Source organism: Megascapheus bottae, chromosome 7 (genome assembly GCF_031878675.1).
Source record: "Megascapheus bottae isolate mThoBot1 chromosome 7, mThoBot2.hap1, whole genome shotgun sequence".
Classification (NCBI taxonomy): Eukaryota; Metazoa; Chordata; class Mammalia; order Rodentia; family Geomyidae; genus Megascapheus; species Megascapheus bottae.
Window position 1 is genome coordinate 39,268,069 of NC_143515.1, and position 22,218 is coordinate 39,290,286.

General features: G+C 38.9%; 1 protein-coding gene across 1 annotated transcript in view; it reads left to right on the forward strand.

Annotated features, from left to right (window-relative positions):
• The window catches only part of Rab1a (RAB1A, member RAS oncogene family), a 28,056-nt gene extending 6,165 nt beyond the window's left edge, over positions 1-21,891 (forward strand). The window contains exons 2-6 of the mRNA XM_090336793.1: positions 11,339-11,411; positions 14,413-14,508; positions 16,878-16,973; positions 20,082-20,213; positions 20,400-21,891. Of these exons, the coding sequence (XP_090192919.1) occupies positions 11,339-11,411; positions 14,413-14,508; positions 16,878-16,973; positions 20,082-20,213; positions 20,400-20,597 (595 nt within the window). The 3' untranslated portion in view covers positions 20,598-21,891. The remainder of the gene's footprint in view (positions 1-11,338; positions 11,412-14,412; positions 14,509-16,877; positions 16,974-20,081; positions 20,214-20,399) is intronic.
• Positions 21,892-22,218: the final 327 nt, after the last annotated feature.

The window sequence follows — 22,218 nt, forward strand, 5'->3', positions numbered from 1 at the left end:
CCACACACCAAACAAGCCAAAAGTGGATCTGTGACCCAAGAAGTAGAGTGCCAGTCTGGAGCAAAAAAACCTCAGAGACAACACTTAGGCCTTGCATTCAAGTCTCAGTAACCAGTACTAAATAAATATGATTCCATAGTGTCAAAATTTTATGAGTCTTTCAAAGTTTTCCTTTTCTGTAATGGTGAGTTGAGGGTGCATATGACCTTTCTTTTGTCAGTGGTCATGCTTCAGGGTTTTTTGTTTGTTTGTTTTTCCCCTTGTAAGTATTAGAAAGTGATCCAGGAGTCAATGCTCATGCCCTTAATCATAGCTACTCAGGATGCTGAGGATCTTAGTTCAAAGCCACCCTGGACAGGAAAGGTCTTGATACAGAAAAATAAAAATTATGTACAGTGTATCAGTTCATGTGGTAGTTTAAATGTGTGGATTATCTGCCTTTTATTCTTCTTCCTTTACTCCAAACTTCCATTTGGAATTTTAGTAAGAGGTAGGGGCAGAACATGCTCTACCTCCATCTTTTTTTTTTCTTTATAAGGAGACATGAGTAGTCAGACTGTTCTTTTGTTTCCCTGTAGATGGTGTGACTGAGATTGCTCTTTGGTATGGCAAATAAAATTGAAGGGAGAAAAAACCTGTCCCTCCGTTTCCCCAGCACTTTGGGACTACTCTGAAATGTTTCTTTTCCTTTTCCCCCTTTCCACCCTTCCCTTCCTTCCTCTCCCCTTCCCTTCCTTCCCTTCCCCGCTCCTTCCCTGCTTCCCCCACCTCTTTCTTTCCAAAACAAAATATTCCTGAGAACCTGGATAAGTTGTGTATCGGCTTGTTTGCTGACTGAAACATGAAAAGTACAGTACAGAGGGAGTAGGAACTTGATGTAGTGCTTGTGGCAGCAGATGTCTGTAATCATGGATGTTTGTAATCACAATCATAGAGGCATAGACCTTGTGGGGCAAAGTTAGGCAGATCATATCTCAAAAATGGAAGGCTTAGATGTGACTCAGATCTCTTACCTAGCAAGCTAATACCTGGGTTCAGTCTCTTATTCGGGGAAGAAAAAATAAGTTGGAAATGAAGCTTTTGTAGGTCTATTTGTGACTTGGCTCAGTTGGCCAGCATGTCCTGCCTTACTAAACCCAGATTGATAGGCTCCAGTTGTGCATGTGTGTCCGCAGACTCTTAATTCTGATAAATAATTTTGTATGTGCATGCTTCTGCTTACAAAGGGAAACATCATCGTCTAGTAAGAATAGTCACTGTTAGACATGTGTTTGCTTTGTGTATCAGCTACTTGGCTAGGGCATTTTATGAAGATATTTTATGCAGTTTGTACCTCAAATTAGCTTAAAAAATAATGGAAATAAGTATGTAGTTTGAGTTTTCCAAGGATTTACAGAATATATTTTTGTTTTCGTAACAGTTGTATTTAAGTAGAATTATTCTTTGTCTTTTCTATTGTCTGTATTTTCCATTTTTTTGATTTAGTACAGTTATTTTGTAGCCCATTTATATGGACGTATATTAAAGCATCTAAAATATGTATATATGGATATATACTCCATATAGATATATAGTATATATATGTGTTTGTATATGTATACATATGTGTACATATATATGTACACACAAACACACTGTAATATTGGTGTGGTACTTGGGCCTTGTGTATCCTAGGTCAGTGCTCTGCCACTGAGCTATATTGCTATAATTTTTCCTTTTGAGTTTTAAAATGCTGGTTTTTTGGACTTGATTTTATTTTGATTATCCAGTCTTTCCTATATCTCTCTTTCAAAAAGAAAATTGCTCTATTCACATATTTTCTGTTTTTTTTTCTTTTATATAAATATTTGGGCTTGAACTCCAGGGCCTTGTACCATAACTTGGGTTTTTCCTACATGTTGATACTTTCTACTTCAGCAACAGTGCTGCTTCTGTCTTTTTGCTGTTTACTTGGAGATAAGAATCTCATGGATTTCTTTTTCTTTTTTCTGCTCTGGCTGGATTCAAACCTCAGTCAAATCTCAGCCTCTGAGTAGCTAAGCATGAGTCACTAATGCCTTACTTCCAAATGTTAAAAATATATTTTATTGTTATAAAGTTAATATACAGAGAGGTTACAGTTTCATAAGTAAGGTTATATATGAGTACATTTCTTTTTGGACAGTGTCACCCCTTTTATTCTGTTTTCCCTCCCATCGTCACCCACAATTGTATAATTTATTTTCAACATAAGTGTCTAGTAAGTACCACTGTTGGATTTGTTTGCTTTTGTCCCTTCACTTCTGTGTCCCCTTACCCTCCCAAAGACAAAAATAAGACAAAAAGAAAACAAACAAAAATCTCATTTCCATTTCCTAGAGTTCATTTTGATAAATGCTATCTTATAGGATCAGAGGCATCAGAGGCACATAGACATTGTGTTCATCCCCTAACAATATCCTTCTTTGGTTTCACTTTGTGTAAGTGCCTAGTGATAGCATTGTCTAAAAGAAATGTATGCAGGCCGGGAGTTTGGCTTAGTGGTTAAAGTGCTTGCCTAGCATGCAGGAAGACCCGGGTTCAATTCCTCGGTACCACATACATAGAAAAAAGCCAGAAGTGGTGCTGAGGCTCAAGTGGTAGAACTCTAGCCTTGAGAAAGTCCAAGGACAGTGTTCAGGCCCTGAGCTCAAGCCCAGGACTGGCAAAAAAAAAAAAAAAAAAAAAAAAAGAAATGTATGCAGTACCTGAATTGTGAGATAATAATTCCTCTGTTTAACACCTTAATAACAATAACATCTATCCCCCCAGTCTTCCTATAATTTTATACACACATATACAGTGTACACAGGGAGAATACTTTAGGATAATGCTAGCTAGGTAAACACTACCACTGAGTTATAGCTTCGAACGTTTTTGTTATTTTCAGTTATAAAACATGGACTGTGTTCTGGGTGCTTACAACTTGGAAAAGTGAGCTTGTACAACTTAGTTAAAGCAACTTATTATGCTCTAACATAATCAATAGAACAGTTATTACAAATTAGTGTGCTTTATATTATTTTTAACTATTCACAAGATTGAACCCAGGGCCTTGTTAATACTAGGCAAGTGGTTTACCACTGTGCTATATCTCTAGGTAACAAGTTAACTATTGTGATGATTTGTAAATCAGAATGGTATAATAGTACAAAAAATTTGGGAAGGTGTCTGATTTTTTTTGCTTACAGAGAGCTTTAGTTATGTCAATTTAACTGGAGAAGAACAGTATAGTGAGAGTTCTGTAGAACACTTGATGAGTCTTGGGTGGGGTAATAGTGTGGGTTTCTGCCCTTAATTGAAAGGTTTATGTTTTTTCCTGTAATCACAATATTCTAAAAGTGCCTTCATTTTGTTTTTATTGCTTTTTTTTTTGGGGGGGGGCTTGTCAGTGGTGGGGCTTGGACTCTGGGCCTGGGTACTGTCCCTGAGCTCTTCAGCTCAAGGCTACTTCCCTACCCTTTGAGTCATAGCACCACTTCCAGTTTTCTGCTAGTTAATTGGAGATAAAAGTCTCACAGACTTTAGTGCCACGGCTGGCTTTGAACCTTGATCCTCAGATCTCAGCCTCCTGAGTAGCTAGGATTATAGGCATGAGCCACTGTGCCTGGCTGTTTTTATTATTTTCTTGGTGCTGTAGATGGAACCCAGAGCCCAATATACTACCTCTAACACTGAGTTAGATCTTTGAAAGTGCCTTAGTTTTAAAGAGAATAGTTAAATGACCTGCTCAAGGGTATTCAGAATAAGCAGTAAGAATTGAATTTTTTTTTATTGAAGAGTTTATTAACATTGATTTTTACATCATATTTCAAATGACATGTTTAACAAACAAGTGTTCAAGAAGGGAATCTATACAATCACTGGCACTTAATTTTTAGAACATAATCCAAATTAGGCTAAGGGTTTGTATATCGTAGAAACATTAATTTATGAAATAAAACATGTTTATAGAGTTATAGGTCAGAATTGGAATTTTAACCCAAGATCTGTGATATAGTGTTAAGTATGCTGCTTCCACTTTATTATATGTAGTTACTTTAAGGAATTGTGTGTATATTTAACCCAGGTCCTTCAAGTGCTCTGTTTAATACTGTGTCAACTCTCAGATTTAAAATTTTAAGCCAGATAATTAAGCTCACATTAAACACAGTCAAGAGCTGGTGGAACAGGCCTGTAATCTGAGAATGACTTAGGAAGTTGAGATCTGAGGATTGTTTGAAGTCAACTTGGGCAGAAAAATCCTTCAAGACTTCATCTACAAGTAACCAGCAAAATGCCAGACTGCAGATATGACCCAAGTGCCAGCTATGAGCGAAAAATCATGAGTGTAAGGTCCTGAGATCCGGCCCTAGTATTTCATGTGCACAAGCACACATTTATTTACTTGCTTTTTTGTTTGTTTAGTTATTTTTGCGGAGCTTAGGACCCAGCTCAGGCCCTTGAACTTACTAGGTAAGTGAACTAAATCCCCAACCACTTTAGTTATTTTGGTCATGGGGTGTGGACTCTGGGCCTGGACGCTGTACCTGAGTTTTTCACCTCAAGGCTTCTGTCCTACCCTTTGGTCTGGGCACTGTACCTGAGCTCTTCAGCTTAAGGCTACCACCCTACTTCTTGAGCCACAGCACCATTTCTGGTTTTCTAGTGGTTAATTGGAGATAAGAGTCTCATGTCTTTAGTGCCCCAGCTAGCTTTGAACTGTGGTCCTCAGATCTCAGCCTCCTGGGTAGCTAGGATTACAGGCATGAGCCACCACATCCGGCCTACTTTAATTTTTTTTTTTTTCGCCAGTTGTGGAGACGGTACTCAGGGTCTGAGCACTATCTCTGGGCTTTCTCAAGGCTAGAACTCGACCATTTGAGCCACAGCACCACTTCCGGCTTTTTGCTATGTATGTGGTACTGAGGAATCGAAGTTGGGTCTTCATGCATGCTAGGCAAGCACTCTTACCACTAGGCCAAACTCCCAGCGCCCATTTTAATTTTTTTAAACACATGTTAAGAAGTGTTTGTGAACTGGATATAATGGTACATAACTGTAATCACAGCTATTTAGGTGGCTTAGGCAGGATTGTAAGTTTCAGGGTAGCTTATGAAAGTTAGGGAGACCTTCTGTCCACTCTCCCCCAAGCATGTTTTAAGTTGAAGTAATTTGTTTCCATTCTCTTTTTTTTTTTTTGGCCAGTCCTGCAGCTTAGGCCTGAGCACAGTACTTGGGCTTTCTCAAGGACAGAGCTCTACCATTTGAACCACAGCACCCCTTCTGGCTTTTTCTATGTATGTGGTACCTAGAAATTGAACCTGGGTCTTCATGCATGCTAGGCAAGCACTCTACCACTGGTCTCCGTTCTCACTTCTATCATCTTGACTATCTTGTATATTTGTACTTGGGCCATAGAATTCATGTATTTTTTTCCTGGGTAGGGAACTGATTTCTCTTGTAGATGATACACTTCTTAAAGACCTCAGTACTTTTTGTGTGTTCCCAGGCTTTGGGAGTTAGGGCTGGTTTAATTATTGTACTTAGATCTATTACAAGCAAATTTGAAACTTTGGCTTCAGATTATATTAATAGAATCCTGCTAGTTTTTGTTATTACTTATCCTCTGAACAGAAACTTTGGGTAAAAAAGTTTAGTTTTTATCTCCAAAATAATTTTAGCTTGTAAGTTACCTCTTGATTCAGAGGGAGGAAGAAGTAATTGTCACTTATTGTGCTCCTTCAATGTACCAGATACTGTGATAGATTTTTTGGAGAACTTGCCTAGTCCTGTTAAACCTAATTAGGTAGTAGTCAATGCTAATCATAATTAGAAAATTTGTTACTGTTATGATAAAGGTGCTATACAAAGGGGTTGCAGTTAAATAAGTCAGGTAGTAAGTACATTTCTTTTTGGACAGTGTCACCCCTTCTCTTGCTCTCTCGCTCTTTTTCCTTCCCATCTCCATTTACAAGTTGTATAGTTTATTTTCAACAGTGTCTAATGAGTACCTCTGCTGCATTTGTTTAACTTTTTTTTTCATGCTTAATTTAATGCTATGGACATATGTAAATATAACTACATAGACACAAAAATTTATAACTCTAAAGACATAATGTTCTATTACATAGATTAATATGTATTTATAACATACAAACCCTCGGCCTAATTTTAATATGTTCTAAAATCTAAGTGCCAGTGATTGTATATAGAGATTCCCTTCTTGAATACTTGTTTGTTAAACATGTCATTTGAAATATGGTATAAAAATCAATGTTAATAAATTCTTTAATAAAAAAAACTAGACCAGGCCAAAAAAATATAGCATGAAACTTGTAGATAAATGGCCGTTCTGAGCTTCATGTGAGAGATCATTTATTGAACAGACAGTCATGGAGAAGCAAGGCCAAATACAAGCAAGGTTGCTCTTACGTCAAAAGTGTGTTAGAGAAACTTATAGACTACTTAAAATTTCTGAGATTTGCTCAGAGTATAATTTCAGACACCTCAAATTCCATTTAAAGTTTCTGTATTTAGTATTATTCATTAGCTCAAGGAATCTTTTAGGTGTATAGTTCATTTTCCACAGTGTCTAATGAGTACCACTCCTGCATTTGTTTAACTTTTATCTCACCATTTCTGCGCCTTCCCTTGACTCCTAAAGACAGATAAACAAGACAAAAAGAAAAACAAACTAAAATACCAGCAAAAAGTAAAACTTCTTGTTTTCATTTCCTGCATACAAATTTTGCTTTCATACATTAGCAGTAGGAAGCAATTTCTTTGGGATGTACACACACACACACACACACACACACACACACACACCCATATAATGTATTTTATTCAACCTCCTCACTTCTGTCAAACTTTTTTTTTTTTGGTGCCAGTATTGGGTCTTAAACCTATGGCCTGGGTATTGTTCATGAGCTGTTTTACTCAAGACTGGTCCTGTATGATTTGAGCCACAGCTCTAGTTCTGGCTTTTTGATGGTTAATTGTAGGAATTCACAGAGTTTCTTTCCCAGGCTGGCTTTGAACCACGGTCCTCACACCTTAGCGTCTTGAGTAGCTTTGATTACAGATGTGAGCCATTGGTACCTGGTTTGTACAGGTTAGTTTTGAAATGGGTTTTTCCCTTTCCCTGGGCACTTGTCCCATAATCTCCCTATTTTAGGCTTCTTGTTGTGGCTGGGATAACACGTTTTTCACCACACCTAGCTTTTTCCTTTAATACTTGAGTCTTAGAATCACAGCCAGGAACTTTGCTCCTCTGGATCTCAGCCTTCTATATAACCAGCATAACAAGTTCAAATTACTATACCCTATTAGTTGAGAAGGAAACTCATGCCTGGTTTGGTCTTGAACTATAGTTTCTATCCAGCCTCTCCATAGCTAGGATTACAGGTATGGGCATTTGTTTTTTTTTGTTTTGTTTTCTGCAACATTTTTAAAAATACAAATTGTAAACATAGCAGTCTTAGTCTCAGGGATTTAGCCCCCCCGCCCCCCTTTTTTTTGCCAGTCCTAGGGCTTTAACTCAGAGCTTGGGCATTGTCCTTAAGCTTTCTCAAATCTAGCTTTCTACCACTTGACTCACAGCACCACTTCTGGCCTTTTCTGTGTATATGGTACCAAGAAATTGAACCCAAAGCTTCATGCATGCTAGGCAGGCACTCTAGCACTAGGCCATACTCCTGGTCCATGCTTAGGGTTTTAGAATTGAATAGCATTTTAGATGTCAGAAACAAGCTCATTTATCTTCTCTGCTTCACTTTTCTTTTTTTTTTTTACCAGTCCTGGGCCTTGAGCTCAGGGCCTGACCACTGTCCTTGGACTTATTCTCAAGGCTAGAGCTCCACCACTTGAGCTTTAGCCCCACTTCTGGCTTTTTTTTTCTATGTATATGGTACTGAGGAATTGAACCCCGGGCCTTCATGCATGCTAGGCAAGCACTGTACCACTAGGCCTAACTCCCGGCCCCTCTGCTTCATATTTTAAGCATATTTTAATTATGAAACTTAAAATTTTGAAACTAAAATGTTCTAGTAAGTTTTTAAAGGGTATTTATTCCATGATTGCATGATAATGACTTTTTAAAAGGTATTGGTAATGTTAATACTTGTGTGTAGAAAAGATCAAAGTATACCTATCTATATACACTAGTGAAGTCAAGATTGTGTTCAGATCATAAATAAGGCAATAGAGCTTTAAACAGAAACAAGTATTCTAGGGTGACCTTTCATAGATCTGAAATAGAATGTGTAATTGTGTAATTCTTTTTTTTTCCCTTATTGGTCGAGTGAGATACCTTCAAGAATAGAACACTTTGCTCTTCAAATTACACCTTTTTATTGGCTATTATTTGGAGATCAGTTAATGATCAATCACTCTGATGTGGCCTCTTGAGTCCTAGACTCTGTATTATTGTTTAGAATAATAAATTATTAGAAATTTATAATGTTTCAAAATAATATCTGTTGCATTTGTAGAAATTTAAAAATGTAGGAGCTGGTAAATTTAAAATTAATTTCTTGAAGTCATAATACAATTTTAGATATAGGAAGTATGTTTTTCCTTATAATCTTCTCATAATTGGCTCTGAAATAAAGCTGAGAAGTTGGTCTTTAAGGTAATGATACCTCAAGCATCTTCTGTGGCCCAGTTCAGCCATCTATCTATCTATCTATCTATCTATCTATCTATCTATCTATCTATCTATCTATCTAGTGGGTCATGGGGCTTGAACTTGGCTTGGGCTCTGTCCCTAAGCTTTTCAGCTCAAAATTACCTCCCTATGCTTGAGGCAACCCCTACTTCTCCTCGTTTTCAAGAGGATAATTGGAGATAAGAGTCCCGGGTTCTTTTGTGCCTCTGCTGGCTTTGAACCTTGATCCTCAGATCTCAGCCTCCTGAGTAGCCAGGATTACAGGTGTGAGCCTCTGTGCCTCCATCCCTTTATTATAACAGGGTCTAGTATTTATTCAAAGGATGCTTGTTGTTGCATATATACCCGAAGAATCTCAAACTAGGAAGGATAGTAATTTAGTTCTTCAAGCTTTAATTGGATATCCTTTTCCCACTACTGGAGTCAAGTTCACTGCTGTGCCACTGAGCTTAATCCTAAGTCTTTCTCCTCAGATTTCCTTGTTTGAATGCTTTTTGTTTCCTTCCGTGGTCTCTGTTTTGTTGCTGGAGAACATTTAAATTTATTTATTTATTTTAATTTTCATTTTTTTTTGCCAGTCCTGGGGCTTGAACTCGGGGCTCCTGTACTGTCTTTTGGCTTTTCTCAAGGCTAGCACTCTACCACTTGAGCCACAGCACCATTTCTGGCTTTTCTATGTATGTGGTACTGAGGAATCGAACCCAGGTCTTTGTGCATGCTAGGCAAGCATTCTACTTCTAGGCCAAACTTCCAGCCCTAGATTAACTGATTTATTTTTTATTTTGCCGGTCCTGGGCTTTGAACTCAGGGCCTGGACACTGTCCTTCGGCTTTCTCAAGGCTAGTGCTCTACCACTTGATCCAAGCACCACTGCCAGCTTTTTTCTATGTATGTGGTACCGAGGAATCAAACCGAGGTCTTTTGTGCATACTAGACAAGCACTCTATCACTAAATCAAACTGTGCCTGCCCCTATCCTCCTGGGACTTGAACTTGGGCCCTTGGTACTGTCCCTGAAGTTTTGGGCTCAAGGCTAGTATTCTGTTTCTTTGGGCCCAATGCCATTTCTTGCTTTTTGGTAGTTAATTGGAGATGAGAGCCTCACAGACTTTCCTGCCCAGGCTGGCTGAGATCTTACTTAGATCTTGGCTTCCTGAGTAGCTAGGATTATAAACATGGGCTACTATGGTAATTTGGTAAGACATAAAAAATATTTAGTGTAGCTGGATGCAGTGGCTCATGCCTGTAATCTTAGCTGCTCAGGAGGTTGAAGTCTGAGGATCGAGGTTCAAAGCCATCCCGTGCACTAAAATGTCTGTGAGACTCTTTATTTCCAATTAATCCCAGAAAACTGGAAGTGGCACTGTGGCCTTGAGCTGAAGAGTTCCGGACAATGCTTAGACCGAGTTCAAGTCCCATGACCAACAAAAAAAAATTTAGTGTATTGCATACCATGTATGTAATTACCTTTTATGAATAAACCTAGGTAATTTATATTACTAGAAATAATAATTTCTAAGAGTTTTGTATCTTAAAATTTTTTTTATTGTATGAAGGGGTTCATTGGGTATTTCCTTACATGCATATAATGTACTTTGATAAAAATCAACCTCTTTGCCTGGAGTTTGGCTTGGTGGTAGAGTGCTTGCCTAGCATGCATAAAAACCCTGGTTCGATTCCTAGGTACCACATACATAGAAAAAAGCTGGAAATGGTGCTGTGGCCCACGTGGTAGAGCAGTACTAGTCTTGAGAATGCCCAAGGACAGTGCCTAGGCCCTGAGTTCAAGCCCCAGGACTGGCAAAAAAACAACAAAAAAAATCAACCTCTTATATTTTCTTATCCTCTGTCCCTTCTCATTCTTCTTCAATTCCCCCCTCTCCCTCTCTCCCTCTCCCTCTCTCCCTCTCCCTTTCTCTCCCTCTCTCCCTCTCCCTCTCCCTTTCTCTCTCTCTCTCTCTCTCTCTCTCTCTCTCTCTCTCTCTCTCTCTCTCTCTCTCTCTCTCTCTCTGTGTGTGTGTGTGTGTGTGTGTGTGTGTGTGTGTGTGTGTGTGTGTGTGTGTGAATAGTTGGTTTGTGCCTATATTGAACTAAGGGGCTAGGTGCTGTCCTTGCGCTACTTTATCTCAACCACTTAGTTGTTTAGTGCTCTACCACTTGAGCCACAGCTCCACTCCCAGGTTTTTGGTAGTTTATTTTTTGGAGAAAAATTTCCTGCTTGTGCTGGCTTTGAACCACAATCCTTAGATCTCATCCTCCTGAGTAGCTAGAATTATAGGCATGAGCCTCCAGTGTGCCTGGCGTGGGGGTCCTCTCTTACTTTTCTCTGGTGTTGTGCTGAATGCATGATGGCTTTTGCATATACTGCCTATCAAAAGGGGTTTTGTTGGTTCTAATTGTGGCTTCTAGGAAGCCATGCTCAGGACCTATTGTCTTCATAGAAAGCTGTTTCTCTTAGCCATGTATTTGTTTTGTAGAACTTACACTTGTAAGATACTTTTTTCTTTCTTTTCATATATTTTTATTGTAATTAGTAGAAGAGTTACATTATATTCACCAGATAGAGAGTGCATTACTTCACATACATTGATGCCCTTTCTCATGTCTTGGTCCCCATTTCCCTCCCCCAATATACTTTTTTCTAAGTGTGTTTTTCTTTTTCTTTTTACAGTGATTATTTATTCAAGTTACTTCTGATTGGCGACTCTGGGGTTGGAAAGTCTTGCCTCCTTCTTAGGTTTGCAGTAAGTTGAAAATATGCTTTTATAGTAATAATATGGTTAATAATACAGCCAATGTTGTGTGTTTTCTAGGGAAACAAAAAGCTCAGTTTTATTGAGAATAAATTTTCTAGAATGCATCCCCAATAGTTTCTTGGAACTATTAGATGTTGTTATTAATAAATTCACCTGGGCATCAGTGGCTCATATCTACAATCCTAGTTACCTAGAAGGATGAGATCTGAGGATTATGATTCAAGTCAACTTGAAGAAGAAAAGTCTATAAGTTATGTCCAAAATTACCAGCATAAAGCTAAAAATACAGATGTGGTTCAAATACTAGAATGCCAGCCTTGAATGCAAAAGCCAAGGGAGTGCATGAGGCCTGAGTTCAAGACCTAGTACCAGCACCAAAAAGAAAGAAAGAAAAATATTAATTTAATCTGGGTGTGGTGATGCGTGCATGCCTTTAGTCTGAGGGTCCAGAAGATATGGCAGGAGGACCTTAAGCTGGAGACCAATGTGGGTTCCTCAGTGCCACTGAATCTCTTTTCTACCTCCCTAAAATATTCACTGAAGAGTAGTTATAAAATATAATACTCTACAGATATCAAGCAATAATTCACTCCAAATATTCGTAGTGAGGGAAGGGAAAGTTTGTGTTGAAAGAGACATGAAAAAAAGTGTTTGGTTTTTTTTTTTTTCTAGTTAGACTTTGGTAGAATAAAGAGGTAAAGCCTGCTATAGATTTCATTATGCAATCCAGTGTTTTATATGCTGAAACTGACACACACATACTATGACACTTTTTTTTTTGGTGAGTCATGGGGCTTGAACTCAGGATTGTGTTGTCCCTGAGCTCTTCAGCTCAAGGCTACTGCCCTACCCTTGAGCCAAGCCCTACTTCCCATTTCCTAGAGGTTAATTAGAGATAAGAGTCTCAGGTCCTTTTGTGCCCTGGCTGGCTTTGAACCTTGATCTTCAGATCTCAGCCTCCTGAGTAGCTAGGGTTACAGGCATGAGCCACGGTGCTGCCTGCCTCTCCTTTTCAACCCTCCAAATAGTCTATTAGTTACAATTAAATCTATGTTTATATACCTATATATAAGTGCATATGTACATATATGTATGTGTATGTCATCTCATAAATGAGCAGAAACTTGCAATATTTGGCTTTTTATACTTGCCACTTTTGTTGTTGTTGTTGTTGGGTTTTTTTGGTGGCCAGTCCTGGGATTTGAACTCGGTGTCAGGGTCTGGGCACTGTCTGAACTTTGCGTGCGTGCGTGTGTGTGTGTGTGCGTGTGTGTGTGTGTGCGTGCGTGCGTGCGTGCGTGCGTGCGTGTGTGTGTGTGTGTGTGTGTGTGTGATGGTCTCCCTGAGCTGCTTTTGCTGAAGGCTAGTGCTCTGTCACTTGTGCTACACCTCCACTTAAAGCTTTTTTGTAATTTCATTGGAGATAAGAGTCCCATGAACTTTCTTGCCCATGCTGGCTTTGAATCTCCAGCCTCAATCTCTTCCTCTTTAATAGCTGGAGTTACAGGCATGAGCTGCAAGTGCCCAGCTCTAAAAAGGATGACTCTTTTTTTTTTTTTTTTGGTCTTGGGGCTTGAATTTTGGGCCTGAGCTTTCTTCAGCTCAAGGCTAGCGCTCTACCAACCATAGCACCACTTCTGGTTTTCTGGAGGTTAATTGGAGATAAGAATCTCACAGACTTTATTGCCTCGGCTGGCTTTGAACCAGGATTCTCAGATCTTAGTCTTCTGAGTAACTAGGATTACAGGCATGAGTCACTGGTGTCCAGCAAGGTTGAATTTTTTTTTTTTTTTTTTTTTTTGGCTACTCCTGGTGCTTGAACTCAGGGCCTGGGCACTGTCCTTTGGACACTTTTTGCTCAAGGCTAGTGCTCTGCCACGTGAGCCACATTGCCATGGCTTTTTCTGAGTTTGTGGAACTGAGAAATCCAACCCAGGGCGCAGTACATGCTACGTGAGCACTCTACCAGTAGGCCACACTGCTGGCCCCGCAAGGATGAATCTTATGTGCACTATATTCAGTAAAGAAATCATAATGAAATACAGTGGACTTCTATAAAACATCTGTAGGAAGAAGGCTTGGGAGTGTGGCTCAAGTGGTAGCGTAATCTGGTTGCCTAGAAAGTATGAGGCCTGGGTTCAGTCCCCAGTTTTGCAAATAAAACAGAACAAAACAATGTTAAGCAAAACACAAACATAAGGAGTGAAATGATCACTGCTTGGGTGAGTTGTAAGAATTGCAATTAGAAAATTTATGTTGGACATAATACAGCATGCAAGAGGCTGCAGCAGGAGGATTATTTGAGCCTAAGTTTGATATCAGTCTGAAATATATATACACACATACACACACACGCACACACAAAAGTCCTGTAAGTAATGCACCCTCTATGTGGTGAGTATAACTGTAACCCCTCTATATATTACAATTAAAAAAAATCCCATAGCCTTTGAAAATAATTTTTTTTTGTGGGTCCTGGGGCTTGAACTCCTGTTTTCTAGAGATTAATTGGAGATAAGAGTCTCACAGATTTTAGTGCCTTTAGTGCCGAGTTTGGAACCGTGATACTCAGATCTCAGCCTCCTGAGTAGCTAGGATTATAGGCATTAGCCACTGTGCCTGGACTATGAGCTCTTATCTCTAATTAACCACTAGAAAACCTGAAGTGGTGCTAAAGTTCAAAGGGTAGGGCGGTAGCTTTGAGCTAAAGAGCTCAGGGACAGCACTCCCAGGTCCAGAGTTCAAACCACAGGACTGACCCCCCCCTCCAAAAAAAAAAATCAAACAAAAAACCTGAAGGATAGAGAAACCATTAATTAGTGCTTTATTCATGAGAACATGAAATCCTGAGTTGGGATTATGTGGTTTATGAACATCTTACAAACCTGTTTATAAATTATTGATAAAAGTAAAAATTTATATTTAAGTAAAAATGTTAGTTGTAGTCTTTGGAACATTAATTTTCTTTATTAACTTCTTTCCTTTTCAGGATGATACATATACAGAAAGCTACATCAGCACAATTGGTGTGGATTTCAAAATAAGAACTATAGAGTTAGATGGCAAGACAATCAAGCTTCAAATAGTAAGTGGTTTTCAGTTGGAAATTATTTTCGTAATTTAGAATATTTTGTATGTATTTAATATGCTAGTAAAATGAATATGTTAACATAAGAATATATATGTTAGAGGGATATCAGCTGCCTAAGATAAAAAGAATTTTCTAGCTAATCCTTATTTATTTCTTCCTCATTCATTTCTCATTCTCATAATTCATTCCTTTGTCCTTCCCTGTTAACTATATTGAGATTGTGCCCAGATTGTTCTGAATGCTAAACATCCATTCTACAACTCAGCTATATTCCAGCTCTCCATTAAAATTTGTTCTCAAGCCATATGGGGTGGCTCATGCCTGTAATACTAGCTACTCAGGAGGCTGAAATCTGAGGATCACAGTTCAAAGCCAACCCGGGCACTAAAGTCTATGAGATTCTTAACTCCAGTTAGCCACCACAAAACTGGAAGTGGCTCTGTGGCTCAAGGAGTAGGGCAGTAGCCTTGAACTGCATTGCTTAGGGGCAATGCCCAGGCCCAGAGTTCAAGTCTCAGGACTGATAATAAAAATTTGTGCTCATAGAACAGTTCATTCAGTGGAGGTCTAAGTTCAAGTCTTTGTATTACAAATGAAAGGGCTATTGTGCATTTTGGGGGGACAGTCCTTTGGCTTGAACTCAGGGCCTGAGCATTGTCCTTGGGCTTTCTTAAGGCTAGAGCTCTGGTGATGAATTAGAGATAAGAGTTTCATGGATTCTGGTTTCATGCTCAGGCTGGTTTGAAGCAGGATCCTCAGATCTCAGCCTCCTGAGTAGCTAGGATCGCAGGCCAAGCTACCAGTGTCCAACTATTCTAACGTTTTTTGTAACATCATACATTTGATATCCAGGGACCAAGTCAGTGATTCAAATCACACAGAAGATAAGTTGATTTCAGACAGGGAAGTGGCCCAAAGTCTGATGGACAGAGTGTTCTACTTTCGGGTTTTGGTAGTTAATTGAAGATGGGAAATGAGTATTATGGTCTTTCCTGGCCAGACTAGCTTCTAACTGTGATCCTTAGGTCTCAGAAAAGATTACAGTAATGAACCACTGGCACCTGCTTTACCCCCCCCACCCAGATGTTATGTTCCAACTCTAGGAAGCAGAATTTTGTTGGAAGTAGCAAATTTTTTCATGTGTTCATTTTACTCAGAAAATTCCTAGGGAGAAAGAAATGTTCTGTTAATCCTGTTATACTAAAGTATTTTCTTGCTAGAACTTCAAGAAAAGAAAGAAAATGGATGCCAAGAAGTTTAATGATTTGGATAAGTTGCTGACAGAATCAAATAGTCTTCATCATGTTAGGTTCCCCTGCCATTTTTTATACTTCCAACAAGTGAGATGGGTACTTTATAACCAACTTGAAAAAAATGCACATTAGAGGAGGCCGGGAGCTTGGCCTAATGGTAAGAGTGCTGGCAAGTCCTCAGTACCACATACATAGAAAAAGCTGAAAAGTGGTTCTGTGGCTCAAGTGGTAGAGCATTAGCCATGAGCTGAAGAGCTCAGGGACAGGACCCAGGCCCATAGTTCAAGCCCCACAACTGACAAAAACAACAACAACAAAAAAATTAGAATAAATCTTAAGACCAAGAAAGTTTATTAGTAAACCAAAGCTAGATAGTACAGAGCCCAGGCATGCTTGGAAATTTTGTCCCAGGCTTGAGCTCAGGGCCTGAGCACTATCCTTGGGCTTTTTCAAGGCTAGAGCTCTACCAGTTGAGCCACAGCACCACCTCCCAGCATTTTTTCTATGCATATGATACCAAGGAATTGGGTCTTCGTGCATGCTAGGCAAACACTCTACCACTAGGCCAAACTCCTGGCCTGGAGGAATTTTTGATAATAGCTGCAATTAATACTCTTAACACCAAAGATATTAATGGTGAAAAAATAGGTTAAGAGGTCTAATCCTAATTTACTCTTTGTTCAGATACCTTGTATTACTCATTTTTGCTATCACACTGCCTGAAATTTTCAAGCCCCTTTCTGCCCCCATTACCAGATTTTGAGATTTAATGACATGCATCAATTTTAGGACATGTCCATCCTTTATAGTTTTCACATTTCATTTGGATTCTTTAGACTTTTCCATGCCTCATTTTCCCTGCCTGCCCTGTTTCATGAGGGCTAGCATGCTCTTGACTTCTATAAGGAACATGAAAAGATGACAGTTTCTTCTATCAGAGAGCTTATAAATTTGATATTACCACCAGCTAAATTTTCACTATGTAATTCAGTAATGTGAACAGTAAGTTTCCAAATCCAATCCTAGTAACTATAAAAACAAGACTATTTTTCTTTCTGCACTTTTTCTCAACTCTATCTTAATGGAATTATTTTGCTTCTTTTCTAATAGTGGGACACAGCAGGCCAAGAAAGATTTCGAACAATCACTTCCAGCTATTACAGAGGAGCCCATGGCATCATAGTCGTGTATGATGTGACAGATCAGGTAAGTGACAAACCAGGAAGTTATTACTCTGATAAATTTCAGGTTTTTCTATTTTTTTTTAAATAAAAGCTACCACTTTGTCAACCCTAAAATATATATAGGAATCACATAAAAATGTATTTTTCAGCTGGGTGCTGATACGAGATCTGAGTGAGGATTGCAGTTCCTTTTTTTTTTTTTTTTTTGTGGGTCATGGGTCTTGAACTCAGCCTGGGCACTGTCCCTGAGCTGCTACTGCCCTACTCCTGATCCTGGTCGTTGTCCCTGAGCTCTTCAGCTCAAGGCTACCTTTACCCTTGAGCCACGCCCCAATTCCCATTTTCTAGAGGTTAATTGGAGATAAGAGTCTCATGTCTTTAGTCTCAGGTCTTTTTGTGCTTAGGCTGGCTTTGAACCTCTATCCTCAGATCTAAGCCCCATAAGTAGCTAGGATTATAGGCATGAGCCACCTCGCTGCATGGGGTTTGCATTTTTAAGACAGCTTGGGCAGGAAAGTCCATGAGATTCATAATCGCCAGTTAACCCACAAAGCCAGAAATGGATCTGTGGCTCAAGTGATAGGGTATTAGCCTCAAGCAAAAAAGTTCAGGGACAGTGCAGTGCCCATGCCCATGACTAGCACCACAATTTTCTTTTCCATAAGTAAATAGAAAATTTAGTAATTATACATGTTTTCAAAGGCGTGATTGTCATCAGTATCAACTAAATAACAAATAGGAAATGTGATTTACCTATACCTTTTTAGTTTTAAATATAAACAGGAATTTGTTTTATAATAAAGCGTTTTCCTGTCAGAACTACCAATAATGATGTTAGAGGACTCTTGCCAGTTGAGAATATATGGTTTAGAAATAAGGGGTGTGTACAGGGGCCGGGAGTTTGGCCTAGGGGTAGAGTCACAGTACACCACTATTTATGCAAAAAGACATGAAGACTATCTCTAAATATAATCATGTGGTGGTCTCCAAGATACAGTGTGAAAAAAAAATCAAAAGCCCAAAAGAGCATATAGACTGTACAACCATATTTTTAAAAATACATGAATATAGGCCAGGAGTTTGGCCTAGTGGTAGAGTGCTTGCCTAGCATGCACGACGACCCGGATTTGATTCCTCGGTACCACATACTTAGAAAAGGCCGGAAGTGGTGTAAAGGCTCAAGTGGTAGAGCTCTAGCTTTGAGAAAAATCCAAGAACAGTGCTCAGGCCCTGAGCTTAAGCCCAGGACTGGCCAAAAAATAAATAAATAAATAAATAAATAAATAAATAAAGGGTGTGTACAGAATGCTCTTTAAAAGGATATTAGGAAGAGCAAATGAAGATAAGTTATTGAGAGGAAGTAGAATAGAGAGAACATAGGGTGGAGTGAGAATGTAGTTCAAGGGCCGTTAGCTGTTTTGGTGGTCAGAAATGCACCAGATTTCAAAAACTTAACAAATTTTCTTTCCTATCAGAATATTAAACAAAAAATTAGAATTCATTTTTTTTTTGTAGCAAATGTTAAATCTCATCTGAAATCTCATTAGAAGCATTGAGTGTCCTTCCCCCGTCCCCGCCCCAGTCCTGAGCCTTGAACTCGGGGCCTGAGCACTGTCCTTGGGCTTTTTCAAGACTAGAGCTTTACCACTTGAGCCACAGCACCACTTCTGACAGCCGCTTTCGGCTTTTTCAATATATGTGGTACTGAGGAATTGAACCCCTGCATTGAATGATTTTTTTGTTTGCCAGTTGTGGGACTTGAACTGAGGGTCTGAGCATTGTTCTTGGGCTAGAGCTCTACCACTTGAGCCATAGCACCATTTCCGGCTTTTTTCTGTATACATGGTACTAATGAGTTGAACCCAGGGCTTTGTGTATGCTAGGCAAGCACACTGCCACGAGGCCATGTTCCCTGTGCAGGCTATATTATTATTTTGTTGTTGTTGGTCCTGGGGCTTGAACTCTGAGCCTAGGTGCTGTCCCTGAGTTCTTCAGCTCAAGGCTCGTGCTCTACCACTGGAGCCACAGCACCACTTTGGTTTTCTTATGGTTAATTGATGAGTCTCATGGACTTCCATGCTCTGGATGGCTTTGAACTTTGATCCCTCGATCTCAGCCTCCACAGTAGCTAGGATTACAGGCATGATCCACTGATTTCTGGCAGGCTATTATTATTATTATTATTATTATTATTATTATTATTATTATTATTATTTTCACCAGTCCCAGGGCTTGATCTCAGGACCTAAGCACTGTCCTTGGGCTTTCCCAAGGTGGTCAGTCACTTGAGCACAGCACCACTTACAGCTTTTTCTATATATGCAGTACTAAAGAATTGAATCTGAGTCTTTGGGCATGTTTGGCAAGAACTCTTACCACTAGGCCAAACTCCTAGCTCTTAAGCTATATTATTTATAAACCAAAATCCTACCAGATTTTGCTGTTCTTAAGGTATATTTAAATTGCATGATTTAAAATTGCTTTTTTTTTCCTTTTTGGTGGCACTGGGGCTTGAAATCAGGGCCTAGGCACTATGTTTTTTCGTTCAAGTCTGGCACTCTATCACTTGAGGTACAGCTCCAATTCTGGTTTTTGGTAGTTAGTTGGAGATAGTCGCACCAACTTTTCTGCCCTGGCCAGATTTGAACTATGATCCTCCGATCTTAGCCTCAGTAGCTAGGATTACAGGTTAAAGTCAGCTGCTAACTCTGGCATTAATATCAAGCTGTATATTCCTTGGAAATAGGTATGTTTTTTACTTTTTGTGTGTGTGTGCCAGTCCTGGGTCTTGAGCTCAGGGCCTAGGTTGCTGTCCTTGACTTTTCTCAAGGCTAGCGCTTCCCCTTGAGTCACAGCACTTCTGGCTTTTTCTTTATATGTGGTACTATGGAATCGAATCCAGGGCTTCATGTATGCTTAGGCAAGCACTATACCACTAGGCAACACTCCCAGCCCAAGGTATCTTCTAATTTGTCATTCACATATATTGTCATTGTATTATGAAATCAGTTCCTTTCTTTGTACTACAATTACTTTGTAGCTAAGTTGTCTAAGTTCTGTTTATTACTTGATGCACAGAGCAGTTGTATCTAGAACTGTATTATCATTCTTAAAAATGTCTCCCTTTTAGGAGTCGTTCAATAATGTTAAACAGTGGCTTCAAGAAATAGATCGTTATGCCAGTGAGAATGTCAACAAGTTGTTGGTAGGGAACAAGTGTGATCTGACCACAAAGAAAGTAGTAGACTACACAACAGCAAAGGTATGTTTGAAGACTTGATTTTATCTGAATTAGGATATGGAATCATATGATTGCCATAATACTCTTAAGTTTATATGGTGTCTGGATCCAGTGATTTAGTATTCCCTCATACCCATTTCCAATGGTAGAGATGGACGAAATGCAAATCATTTCCCAATATTCATTACACTTTTATCATTATCTTAGGAATTTGCTGATTCCCTTGGAATCCCATTTTTGGAAACCAGTGCTAAGAATGCAACGAATGTAGAACAGTCTTTCATGACAATGGCAGCGGAGATTAAAAAGCGAATGGGCCCTGGAGCAACAGCTGGTGGTGCAGAGAAGTCCAATGTTAAAATTCAGAGCACTCCAGTGAAGCAGTCAGGTGGAGGTTGCTGCTAAAATTTGCCTCCATCCTTTTCTCACAGCAATGAATTCGCAATCTGAACCCAAGTGAAAAAACAAATTGCCTGAATTGTACTGTATGTAGCTGCACTACAACAGATTCTTACCGTCTCCACAAAGGTCAGAGATTGTAAATGGTCAATACTGACTTTTTTTTTATTCCCTTGACTCAAGACAGCTAACTTCATTTTCAGAACTGTTTTAAACCTTTGTGTGCTGGTTTATAAAATAATGTGTGTAATCCTTGTTGCTTTCCTGATACCAGACTGTTTCCCGTGGTTGGTTAGAATATATTTTGTTTTGATGTTTATATTGGCATGTTTAGATGTCAGGTTTAGTCTTCTGAAGATGAAGTTCAGCCATTTTGTATCAAACAGCACAACCTGTGTCTGTCACTTTCCATGCATAAAGTTTAGTGAGATGTTATATGTAAGATCTGATTTGCTAGTTCTTCCTTGTAGAGTTATAAATGGAAAGATTTACACTATCTGATTAATAGTTTCTTCATACTCTGCATATAATTTGTGGCTGCAGATATTGTAATTTGTTGCACACTATGTAACAAAACTGAAGATATGTTTAATAAATATTGTACTTATTGGAAGTATATCAAACTGTATGGTGATAAGTATTGTTTTAATTCTCATGGCTAAAGGGAAATACAGCCTTGCATTATCAAAACAACTATTGTGTGCAACCAGGACATTGTAGATGTACTGGATGCTTTGCTTTCTAGGTAATAGATCTGATAAATGATCCAGGGGGAGCCTTTTGTGCTGTGTAGGGACTTAACCAATCACAGTAGTTCAAGGAGGCCTACCATCTCTGATCCTTCTAGAATTATTGGCTTCACTGACCATCTGCAGTAGAGCTGGAAAACAGCACACCCTTCCTAACTGGCAAATGATCAGGTGAATGGGTGCTGATGTTTGTTTCCATGCTCTGAGTCAGATGGCAACTATTTCAATCTTCACAGTTGTGTATAACTCATGCGGGAGAGCTTACCCATTGAAATAGAACGCAGGAAACTTGATTACCCTAAAAATTACCTGAAAACATGATTGCTAGATGGGAATGATGAGAGAAATGTATTCACTTCAGTGAGCCTTGCAAATTTTTTTAAAACAGGAACTTCAACTTAGAGTCTATTTTTACTGTAGAAACGCCCACGTTAGCATTTAAGGGACAGAGATCAAAGTTTGTTTCCCTAGATACATAGCAGCCAAAACATTCTTCAATGGGGGCTTAAAATGTGGTTATTAGCAACACATCTGTGGGGTCTTTAGATTAAGTTAAAAAAAAAAAAAGAAGCCAAAAATTATAAGTTTATTTTTCACTCAACAGGCAATTGAAATACATGGTACAAAAATAAGTGGTAAGATTATTGTAAAATGAAATGGACAGAATAAATATTAAATTTTCCATCTGTGAGAATTTCACAATAAAATCATAGTTTACTTTGTATTAGAGATGTGCTTGTTGGATCTATTCATCCTTACATAAAGTAAGTGAAAAACTCCTGAAGATAATATCTTTTTTAATGCTTCAAAAGGATTTTGCTATGGTTTGTCTGAAACAATGCAGTGTAATGGAGGAAAGAGCTCAGGAACTGTTTTCT